This window comes from Aptenodytes patagonicus, chromosome 8, assembly GCF_965638725.1.
Source record: "Aptenodytes patagonicus chromosome 8, bAptPat1.pri.cur, whole genome shotgun sequence".
In the NCBI taxonomy this organism is placed as follows: Eukaryota; Metazoa; Chordata; class Aves; order Sphenisciformes; family Spheniscidae; genus Aptenodytes; species Aptenodytes patagonicus.
This window is the reverse complement of record NC_134956.1, coordinates 19,998,965-20,011,240: the sequence shown is the minus strand read 5'-3', so window position 1 is coordinate 20,011,240 and position 12,276 is coordinate 19,998,965. Positions and strand designations below refer to the sequence as shown.

At 45.1% G+C, this 12,276-nt stretch overlaps 1 protein-coding gene across 8 annotated transcripts in view; it reads left to right on the top strand.

The window, feature by feature from the left end:
• Window positions 1–12,276, top strand: part of FOXP1 (forkhead box P1) — a 394,018-nt gene that overhangs the window by 274,107 nt on the left and 107,635 nt on the right. For all 8 annotated transcript variants that reach the window (XM_076346645.1, XM_076346652.1, XM_076346648.1 and 5 more), the window contains one exon: window positions 4,541–4,666. In XM_076346645.1, the coding sequence (XP_076202760.1) occupies window positions 4,541–4,666 (126 nt within the window). The remainder of the gene's footprint in view (window positions 1–4,540; window positions 4,667–12,276) is intronic.

Below are 12,276 nucleotides of genomic sequence, written 5' to 3'. Positions count from 1 at the left end.
TAGGCGTAGCACCGAGCAGAATCAAGGTGACTCGGTTGGTAGTGAGCCTTTTACTGATGTCCTTTCAAATCCCTGTTGATAGTGACCAAAAACCATGGCACTCAGAAGATGCAGTTGCTAGGGGATGCTTTTCTTTCTCTTCCTTCAGTAAGTGGGAAGATTTCCTATTTGTATTTCGGTGCATACCAAAAATCGGCATTTGATTGCCGATGCTGTGTGATTAGCTGCTGGAGGCCACGATTGGCATCTGGGTCTAGTTGTCCCAAGCAGCCACGTCCAGGCTTGCAGGCTCTTCAAGCAGCGCAGATAGGTGGCACATAACATGGCTGCTGGTAATCACGGGCCCAGGTATCTGAAGCACATCTGTGGTTTCGGGGGCTCTTGGTGTCTCTACCTGCTGATCCCATGAAGGAGCACGCAGTTGCCTGGATGCACAAACACGACATGGTTTACCGCAGCCCCCGGCAATTGTTCACTTGGAGAAGTGCAAGCACGTGGTGGAAATTTAGGATGTAACTATGGCAGTGGGGAGGAATGTGTGAAAAGAGCTTGGAGATGTCAGAGCACCCGCTCGTGAGGAGAGGGCCACGTTAGCAGAGCTGTTGGCTAGCAGTAAACAGTCCTGGCACCCTTGTTTCAGGACTTGGCAGCAGCAGGAGTTGAACCGAGTCCAGCTTTACTCTCTACTGCCTGTTCAGTAAGTTGAGGACAAGGCAGATGATTAAGGAAATGTGGGGAAACTGCTACAGAAGCTTTTGGAAAGATAAGAGACTTTTGTCTCCATGTCTGACAGTCTGGCACTTCTCACTAGCATTGAATTCACATGCAAATCAAAGGCAACATCTACTCCCACAGGAAGCTTTATTAATGTACAGGCCTGCTTGCGAATCTCCGTGCTGATGAAGGTTGTGGGACTGACTTCACTCTCAGATTAACTTCCCTGTCTATCCTCGCTTGAGCGCTGTGCAGCATCAGCAGCCTCAGTAGGGCTCCCACGCCGGCATCCGGCGATGGGCTCCACGCAGGAGCGGTTGCTGTGTGGAACCAGAGAAGGGGGTAGAGGTGCGGCGCTTGTCGCCTTGGATTAAATGGGATGTGCTGGCGTAATGAGGGCAGGTGTCCACCGGGCTTCAACCCGCATCAGCAAATTAATTTCATGAAGGCACTCCAAATGGGCTCGAAATACTTTGCATGTAAGAGGAAAGAGGGCTGATGCTTCCCAGACTGAGCTAGCCATCTTTTTTCTACCCATCCCGTCGTGTGTAAGGAGTGTGGATGAGACTGAAATGGCAGGGGTAGTGCTTGGTCCAGGGTGGGAGGGAGGAAGGACCGAGCAGGGAAACGCAGAAAGGCAAGGGACTTGGGATCCCTGGGTTCACCGTACCACCAAGGACACAGTAGCTACTTGATGCAGATGTTCAGTAAGAACCAGATCTGAGCTATAAACAACCTTCCACATCTTAAACCCAAGCTCATCTGATGCTTAGCTTTTATTGCTGTCAGTTATTTATAAGCGGAAGAGTGAAATCTTGAGAGAAGAGAGATGGGAAATGCCATTTCAAGCTGCAATCCCCTGAGCTGTCAGCTTGCCACCATCTCACCCGCACCTGCCCCTCCGCGTTTCTCCCTTTGCTGTTCCTGTCCATCCCGGCTCCTTGTATCCGTGATGCTCCCTCCAGCCAACTCATTCGTTACTCTCATTCTTTTTAATCCTTTCCTTCCCCCGCTGCTCCACGCTCCGTGCTGGTCCCTCCCTCTCGCCATTGCTGGTCCCACCAGGTCTCAGCGCCAGGACAAGTGCCAGCCGGACATGGAGCAGGGTGGTGTAGCTGTCACCTCGAGCGGAGAGCCTGCACAAGGGTGGGTGCGCGGGGATGTGGGTGCTGTGCAGGTGGGACTGGAGCAGGGACAGAGCTCTGGCTTTGCTCTATCAGAGCCTTGCCATTGCGAGCCTGGCCCCAAGGGCAGAGATCTTCATCAGCGTGGGGTCAGCCGTGGTAAGGGCTCGTGGTGGCAGCAGCCACCACGCCAAGCTGCACAGAGCTTCATGGCCAGCTCGAGTAGAAAGCAGGCATTTCTTGCACGGCTACTTGTTCTGGGAATCTTCAAAAATTTCTGGCAGCCAATTTTAGTTGTGCAACCTCTCAGCTGCCAGAACGGATAGAATATGATCATATCACATGAAATGCATGCAGGGTCTGCTATAGCAACTGTATTTCAAAGAGACAACACATATGGTGACTGGTTCTTTTTGGAATAATATCTATAAGTTGATGATGTTTTATTCAAAAAGGCTGTAGCTTGAAAGGTTAGGGATGTTCTGATTGTTTAGTGTATGATTAAAGAAAGGCTTCTGTGTTTTTTTTGGCCTATTGAATCTAATTGCTGGGAACTAAAATGATCATTTGATTGCACATTTACCTGGAATTATTCTTCTGCAGAGCCAGTCTTAATAATATATAATAATATGTTGCGCTTGTACTGTATAGCGCTTCTTGTCTGAGCAACTCAGAGTGCTTTACAAGTATTCATTAATTAAATAAGCCATACAACACCCCTGTTAAGTAGGTGAGTATTTGTTGCCCATCCCCTTAAGCCTTGTAGGTTTTATTTCTGCTGCTTCTGCCCACCCTTGAAGATGCTTTAACAGCTAAATAAGCTAATTCAATAAAAATAACATTTTTTTAACCATACTTGGCACTTCTGCATAAAGGTTTCCTTTGTTGCATTGTATTACTTGGTAGGCTGTAGGGTCTTCTGGTTCTTGACGCTGAACTGACGGTGGGGATGGCTGTGTGTGTGGGAGCACAGATGCATGCCCGCTCTGGTGTGTGCCTGTGCCCGGCAGCTCCTCGCACCCCTCGTGGGGACATGGACCATTTTAGAGATGCTGCGGGTGCGCTGAGCTCCGACCAGCTTGAAATGCAAAATCTGATTTTACCTTCATTGCGCCAAGCTCTATTGGAAATCGCATCCACCCTTAAAGAGTTTTTCTGATCCAGTGGAGACTTGTTATTAAATTTGAAAGGAGGGCTCGTTGCCAGAGTGCGGTAAGGCCTCTCCTCCCCGCTTGCCCTGGCCTGCTGGATGGCAGTGGTGGTTCTTCAGCCCCCTGGGCTGCTGAATGTCCCTTCAAAAGTAAAAAGATGGGTCTAGGCCATAAAATAACAAGGTTTTACTGGGGGGTGGCGGATCCAAGTTTGCAGTCCTTGGTGTCAAACCTTTCCCGGCGGTTCTGCGCTGAGGTGAAACACTTTGCAACTTGGAGAAGCAAGTGAAACCCGAAGCGTATCTGACTCCTTAATTAAATAGGTATTAATTAAATCACTCAGAGAGCACACACAGTAGGAGTGGGGAAGGCTTTTTCCCTCCTTCCGTGTAGGCATCTTGCAAAGGGACTATTTTTCTTGTTTTACATTAATGAAGTCTTCAGCCTTCCCACTTTTCCACCTACACATGTACTGAACGTCTCCAAGGAGACCAAGAAAGCCCGAGTCCGGTGCTGGTGAATCCTCCGGGAGCAGCGGGCTTGGGTCTCACCAGCGGAGCCTCAGCTGTGCCACAGCCCATCTTGCAGGGATTATCCTTGCGGTCCCCTGGCTGGGGGGCCGGGAGGGAGCCGGGGCAGGGACTTGCTCCTTGTCCTGCTTTCCCCCATGTTTCATCTCCTCTTGCTTTCTTTTCCCCACCTGATGGAGAAATCGTGCCTCGCAGAGGGGCTGGCTCCAGTGTCCAGGGATGCTTTTCCGTTACTTTCCACGAACGTTTGCAATAATCCCCCACCATGTGATTCTCTGCTCATGCTTTTGGGATCATGTCCCTCGCCCCTCCGTCCCAAGAAGCCGCACTGTCCCTTTGCTGCTCTGCCCCCTCCTTTCCGAGTCCCCACCACTGGTCCATCACAGGCTCTTGGTGATTTTGGGGGTGTGAGATGCAGTCCCTGCTTTTCGTTGCATTCACTCCAGCTCCTCGCAGCTTCCTCAGCCTTTAGCACGGTACCTCGAGGGACTCGGCACAGCTCCGCCTGCCACTGGCTCTCCTCTTTCTCCCACCATAGCCTTCCAGAACCTTCCCTGACTTTCTCTGGTGCTCAGGAGAGCAGACAGTGATAGATGACTACCCTCTTCTGTACACCAGACCTGACCCGCTGGAGAAGAGGAGCATGAAAGCCATTAGCACATGAGCCTGCCCGGTAGCAAAGAAGGGTATGAGCTGCTCCAGGCGGGGGATAAAAACAACCGTATGGTGCTTACCACCGGGATTCCTGCAGTTACTCGAGGTCCCCCACAGGAGCTGAACATCAGCTGCTGCTGTTTTTCTCCATAGTCAAAATGGGAAATCCAGCGGTGGGATATCGCCCCATTGCGTGCAAATGCTGAGTTGGTTTTTTTTGTGGAAGCCACCGCTTTCCTCAGTGGAGGTGCTTTGGGAGTGGAGCGGACCCCTCCGTGACCAAGGGGTGCCTTGACCCTATGCCGTGCGTATAGCTCCCCACACCCTGTCTGCTGTAAACTCAATTTTCAAACCTCTTTCCTCACAGGCTCTCCAGGTGGCACGGCAGCTTCTACTGCAACAACAGCAGCAGCAGCAACAACAGCAGCAGCAGCAGCAACAAGTTAGTGGATTAAAGTCTCCGAAGAGGAATGACAAACAGCCGGCCCTTCAGGTAAGGGGAGCCTGTGTGCCTCCGTGAGGGGCTGGGGCTTGTAAAAGCTGAATAAATGCGTCTTATTTCTGAACGTTGGGATGGGACTTTCGGGAGCTTCCTCCCAGTGAAGTCCACAGAGCAGCTGCGGCATGAGGACCGGTGCTAGGTGCTCCTGAAAATCACACCCACGGCGTGTTTACAGATCGTGAGCGTGTACTTTTATTAGCATCTGGTAGGGTTGGATCATGACAAAATGGAATAGCTTTTGTTACCGTGTCAGTGTGCATAGGAGATTTGCATTAACATTTCTGTTTGATTGCTGTTCCGTTTGTAGGCTGTGTTCACTCAAACCGTTGATTTGCTGTGTCAAGGATATTGGGAAATACTAGGATATCATATCATCGGTGTGTTTTTTCCCCTTTTATTGTCTGCTGATTTATGGACATCCTCAGAAATAAAATCTAAATATTATTGAGCTTTGTGCTGTTACAAATTCAGAAAGCTAAAACCGATACAGCATTCCCAAACAGAAGATGTATGCTCACATGTGCGGCTTTGGAGTACATTCTGCTAGTCTTGCGGGATAAATCACAGGAGTTAAAGACAAGAAAGACCTATTAGGTCATGTATCACTTTTTTTTTTTTTTTTTTTTTTTTGCTATTCTAGTGTTAGAAATTCCAAGTGGTGGTGGGACTGCTATTATTTTCCTTCAGACGGTTTTCCATAACAAAGCACACACTCAGGAACTTTCCACTTTAATTCCATCCTCTTGCTCCAAGTAATACTGCTTGTATAAATACTGAGTCAGTCCCTTGCCTTGCCTCGTGTTCACACTCCTCAAACATCTGAGATACCAACATGTACTTGCCAGTTTTGGCAAATTATATGTATCTAGTTCTTTATGTATTTCGTAAACCGGCACTTCTAGACCCTTGACCACTTTGCTGGTTTGCAGCTGGTTATTGCTTTTATTATTGCTCTCTTTGCAATTGCAGCATGTCACTGTATTTTTGATAATAAGGTACTGAATACAGCAGTTCAGCTGCAGTCGCACAAAGCCCTGTAGCTGGGACATTTATCTTATCTCGCTCTTCTATATCTGATGCTTCAGCCTCTGTAGCCCCAAATTCTTTCCTTTTTTTTTTTTTCCCCGCTTGTTGTCATAGCACGTTGTCAAACTCATGTCTGTTTTGCTCTTTCTAATTTTTTTTTTAGTTTGATATACTATCACCGTGAGTTCCCTGACAGCATTGCTGCTTCTCTTGCCTTTTATATGTGCTTCAGATTATTTTCCTCCAAAAATACGGATCCTAGACTCTTTAAATATGTAGTAGAATATGGAAGGTAAAGCCAACATCACTAAAGGCCTTGACAGTAAAGTGAGAGGACCCGATCCTGCAGTTCTTACCCAAATAAAGCTGACAGGGATTTCAAGGGGAGTTTTGCCTGAGCGAGGAATAGCTATTAGCTGCAGCCCTTGGCCCAGCGTGGACAACTTCTAGCTTTCGTGCAGTGATTTCATCTTCAAAGCATTTTACAAATACTAATCTCCAAAACATCCCCAGAAGGAAAGTCTGATAAGTAAGTAGCATTATCCCAGTTCTGGACTGGGAAACTGAGGGAAGCAGGTTAAGTGACTTGCTTAGGATCATAGAGGGAATTGGGTTTAGAGGTAGGATTAAGATTCATGAGTTCCTGGCTCCCACCACCGTGCTCAGGCTGCTGGACAACACCTTGCACTTTATAGCCGAGCTATTATTCTTTTGGAAAATATGAAGCATTTTGTCATTGGGCAAATATACATTTTATTGGCAGTGTAGAGCGCCATAATCCAAAGCGTTACATTAACGCTTTCAAAAATATTTTATTTGGTAAATCTATAGCTGATCCATATGCCTTTTAATAGACTCTTCCACTGGGGACATTTTTAATGAGAGATTGTGCTGGCTAGGTCCAGTGTCAGGTACTAAAAGAAGTGCTTTGTTGTGCAGATGTCTTAAGAATAGCTCCAGAGGATGAAATATGACTGTGTTGACCTTTCAGCTGTGAGCTTATTTGTCAGGATTCAAATAAGTTGAAAGGATCAAACCAAACAGTTTCCGTAGTCAGACTGGGAATTGTGTTGCAGAGGTCAACAGTGAAGGCCACATTGCGGATTCCATAACATAGCCAATTGTTGGTATGTATTAAAGTACTGGAGCAGCTCCTGCAGGCAGAGACACAATTAAAATTCTAATTTATTAATGTATACAGAGAGCTGGCCCAGCCTGTCACTCACTGATTCAAATGACTGCCCAGTCTTTTTTTTTTTTTTGCCCCTCCTCACTCCCGGTGCTTTTGCGGTCTTAAACATACTGGAAGTCCTCTTGAATGTAACAGACCCCGAGTGCATCCCTGCTATGAAAATCTGTTGCTGAAAGGAAATGGTGGCGCTGGGGGTAGAATTTTTGAGTAAAACTGCACCCACGCAAGCACCCACACCCCCTGAAGTGGATGGCGCCGCACTGACGAGGCAATACCCGTCGTTGACAGTACATAGAATAAATGTCGAGGGTGGTGGAAATGCGCCCATTTTTGAAAAGTTTGCTTAAATAACGAACCGAGTCTTCTTTGCACTTAGTTTATAAATATAGATGTCTCATTGGATAGCCACAGTGGTTAGCAGTTACCTATTTTTTTCCCGACAAACAGACTATGTGCATAACAAGAATACCATAGGCATTGCTTATCTCTGCTGTGCGCGGCGAGGGCACTGGCGAAAAGCTCCCTAGCACGAGTGCTGGGGAGCTGTGTTTGCATGAAACAGCGGGAAGGGGTTCGCCCGGGGTGCTGGTTCTCCTAATAAGATGCTCCATGGCCCTGCCTGTCCCGGGAGGGGGGGCTGGCGTGGTCCCACGCGGGGCTGGAAGAGCTCCCTCGGTCTGGGGCTCAGCACTTCAATGCTGGCTGGCAGGCTTTGTCGTGTAAACCCCACTGCCACAAACAGATGCGGAAAATTAATCTAGTCTACGCTGTGTAGCTAATCTGTTATCGCCTCGTGTATAGTTTCCTATATTCCTTCTTTATTCACTGATCAAATAGCCACGGTACTTAAATATATCCCGGCATCCCGTGGCCGCGCTGGGGCATGGTGCCTTCAATAGCGTTTACATGACAATGGGCTCCAGCGGTGTCTTTGGGGTCTCTTGACCTTGATAACTCTACCTGGAGACCTGCTTTTAGCAAATTTTGAGATATTTAGTGCATAAGAACTTGGACACAGGAGTGGAGATGTGCTCTGCTGATAGTTGAAAAAAAATAAATCTCCGAATACACGATGACTCACATTTTGAGCCTATCTCACACTGCCGTGCTTTATATTTGGCAGTGACCTCCGGTTTCACAGCCTGATGACACAAAAAAAAAGAAAATTGCAAGTTAAGGAATGAATTTAGTAACCAGCAGTTGGGGAAAGAATATAAAAAATATCAGCCCCACAAAAATTACTGGAAGTGAAAAAGACCTAAAGCATGTTTGATAATATATTTGCCATAGACATTGGATTTCCTTGAGTCTGTGAAACAAATAATTTAACAGGTCAGGTATGCTTAGGATTTTCAAAATGTGCACATTTTTCCTGGCCAAGATAAACATATCTTTGTATTATTGATTAAAATTTGCAGCTTTAATTGCTGATGCTCTTAACGATTATTCATTTTGGTTCTTCAAGCATTTTAGTTGCTGGCAAAAGCACACAGATTGGAAACAAATCAAGAGACACATTTTCTCCCAAGAAAGTAAAAGTGCATGTGTGTTTTGGCAATACTAAAAATACAATTTTTTTTAAAGACGTAAATGTTGTGTGTTGCATTGAGCTGAAAGTTGGATACTGGACTGAAAACAGGTCTAGGACGTCCAAGTCAGTATCTTGCAATCGAAACCCATCACTTGACTTTTTTATGTGATTAAATGAGATTTGTTATATGATAGTTAACCTGCGTGTGTTTGGAGAGAAGAAACAATGAAATTACTAACATGGAAACTTTTGGTTTTGGTTGACAAAACAGAAAATAAATCTTCCCTTTAAGTCACGGCCAAGAAAAGAATTTGGGTTTGGTTTAGATTTTCGGGGTGAGACTGGGGGAGGCTGAGAGGACAGAGCTGTCCTCGCCTTTGCATACCGCTGCTTTTTAAAGCAGCCTTTTGGCTGGGCTTTTGTAGAATTTAATTTGCATGCTATATTATCTTAATATTTCTTTCCAGTATCTTGAGAAATAGAAGAGGGCAAGAGGAAAAAATCACTGTAGCTTGACGTTGGGGGCAATTATTATTGTTTTCTATGAAATCAGAAATCATTAGCTAACAACATAATAAACACTGAAAGGGGAAGGGGAAGGGTATTCTCTGTTTTGCTTGGAGCACACAAGTACCAGGTTACGTAGCCTCAGGTTTTACACGCAGTGTACCCTTTTTACATAGTGGTAAATTTAACAACTGGTAGAGAAATTATGTCTCGGCAGATAATTTGGGAAGGGAAATAAATTTGCAAGTGTATTTATTCTATTTGTATGAGTATCTCTCTGTTCCACTCCTACACATGGGAGCTGATCTGAATTTGGCCTCAGTCAAGCCAATGGGAATTTTGCCACCAGCTCACTTCTGCAGAGTTTAAATAGTTTACTTACGAAAATTTCACTTGAATCCTTCATTTTTTTATTTTGGACTTTGGAAATAAAGCAAAGTTGAGTTTTGCTGGTTTCTACCAAAGGACCCGTAGCTCTTTTATTTTTCATCCCTAAGCCCAATCACAGGTGTTAGTCAGTTCTTGGAATATGCCTGTGAAGTGCAAATACCATCCACCCCACAAACAGAACAAAATCTGAGTCAGGTCCTCAAAGTTACACGATCAGCTTGAAAATTTTGATACTCAGGGTTTTTTTTCAGTGAAACCTGTGGGCCTTTTTTTGCTGCCCTTTTATATTTTTTTTAAAACCTTTAGTATTCAGTTTTTCCAGCTCTTCAGACTGAGCAGAAAGGTGATAAGTGCAGTTGTTTTTCTTGAAAGAAGTCTATGATTGTCCTGTAATTACACGATCCCAAAAAACCGTGGCTTCTAGGAAAATACCAATATATTGGGAGAGCTGGCAGTGTGAGGTACTGTCAGCAAATACGATTATTCTCATTTTATAGCCGTGTAAACCCCGGCAGAGAGAGATTAAGTGACTCGCCCAAGGTCAGAGAGCTGCAGATCGTCAGTGGCATTCAGGCGCGGGGCTCCCGCCGCCGTACTTGGGAGTTTGACATCTGCATGTTGGAAAGAAGTCGGTCCTGAGGGGCAAAACTGAAAGTAGAAGCAGGATCCCTCATTTCCAGCCCTGTGTCTTGTTAGAGCACCCCGAGTATAATTTTCTAGCAGGTTTTCTGCTTTGACATTAAACATTTAGAGAGTCGTTTTTTAAAAAAAAAGTGATTTCTGACCAGGTTGGGAGCGGGGCCGTGGGGCTGGCTGTGCCCGAGTCCAGCCGTGTGTTACCCACCCTGGGGAAGGGGAAGACAAATGAAACCTTCCTGACTGGTCAGAAATGTGTAAATTGCTGACAAAATGACACATGTAATTAAGAGTGCTCCTGCCATTTTACCTTGTGGTTTACACCTACAGTGTTGAAAAAAGAGAGTGACTCCCACCTTGCTAATTACCATTATCACTGAAATGGTAGGGTTTGAGTCATTAGTTCCATGTGCATTTAATTAGAGGAAGGCTGAAATTGGATTTAACTTATTACTTTTTCATGGATCACTTTCTTGTCATCACTTCAAATTGGATTGCAGCCCCAGGTAACTAATTATGAGCGCCACAGGATCAAGAGTGAAAAAAAGGTAATTAGGAATAACACTGTTGGACACTTGCTGGTAGTCCACTTGTGCTTGGGAAGAAATGAGAGCGGTATTTTGTAGTATTACAGATTAGGGAGTTAAAGGTATGCACTGCTGCTAGGAATCATGGGAGACTGCCCCCTCCTATAGCGGTTTATATGATGTACAGCTGGGTTGAAGATGTTATAGCGACATGGTTCCACAATCAGCTCCTTAATACCGAGATTAAACTTGTAAAAGCAACAGATCGGTTGTAGGTATGAGGCATCTCAACAACCGGGTAGTCAGGGGTCCTTACGTATGTGATTACACCAGCGCTGTCGAGGCACCCTTGAGTCATGGTACGGGGCGGTTTAAGTACAGCGAGCTAGAATTGATAACAAATTAATGAACATATTTATGATCCGCAAAGATCGTTCACATCCGACGGGGAGATATATCAATCAGGAGAACAACGGTGAGGTTGATGATGTGTATGTCAGGAATTTAGCTCGTGTTGCTGCCGTGATAAAATCAGGATGTTGCTTCTCTTTTGTTTGCTGGAGAGATTTCTTTTTGTTTGGCTTTTTGTGAGGAAGGCTGGCTTGCTTGGCTTGTCCTTCTTTTTTCCTTTTTTTTTTTTTTTGATCTTGTAGATATGATTGCCAAGTTCTGCTTTCTTCAGAAAATACTTTAAAACAAATTGTTTTATTTCCATGTGCAGAACAGAGTTCAGAACTGCAAGTAATCAATTTTATTGACACAGTCTGGAAAAAAATGTTGATGAGAGTTCAAGGATGTGAAAAGATTGAAATTTCAAAGTACCCAACATTGAGCGTAGGAAAATTTCAGAAGTAGTTTCATTAAGCAAGGAAATCTATTGTGTGGGGATCTGTAAGAGGAAAGTTTGCTCTAGGACCTACTGATATTACAAGGAGGTTGCGGCAGCTGATTTTTGCCTTCAGAAGAGGAAAAGTTTCTTAATTTCTCATAGTAGTGAATCACAGTTCAAAGGCTAGCACAATTTCCTTAAGTTGTTTAAAATGGCTTTTAATGCTGTGTTAATGTAGGCAAATATTTGTGACTCAGTGTTGGGTAAGTGATGCTTGCTCATTATTTCCTGATGCAAGCACAGTGTAGGAAATTAAGTGAACACCACGCAGAGATGCTAAATAGACTTAAGAGTAACAAAATTCATTACGGAAATTAAGTCTTTCTCATTTACTTGACATTACAAAATAAATACAGAGATTAAAAGGTATTACCTTTAGTACAGAAAAAGAGAATCTCCTTTAATTCATCTCAAATTGATTTACAATTTTTATACATAATATTCATCTGTGGTTGAAAAGGGGGCAACCTAAGGTCGAGTGATGTAGTGTTTCCATTTTTCCATATGAGTCTTACTGTGTGTGATAAAAGCAAACTCCTTTATTTTGTCAGTCTGCAGGAATTTCTGATGAAGTGCAGGGGTCACTTTTCTGTCAATTTGAGTAGGCAGCATTTTTGAACTACTGTTTCCCCGCCCCCCCCCCCCCCCCAAACCGTGGCCCTGATCTGACACACGCGTGCACACACACACTTCGAGTGCTGCAATCTGCAACTTATTAGTGCGCAACGCTGGAGCCTGTCCAGTGGTTAGAAAATTTCCTGAAGCCTGGAATAACAGCAGTGGGTGCAAGTGCCATCGAACAGAAGTGACAATGAGGGGCAGTCCGGCCCGCCTGGCGAAACGCCCGGGCTGGAAAACCAGCTGAGATAGTCAAACGCAGGAAGATTGACGCGGTGCATCTGG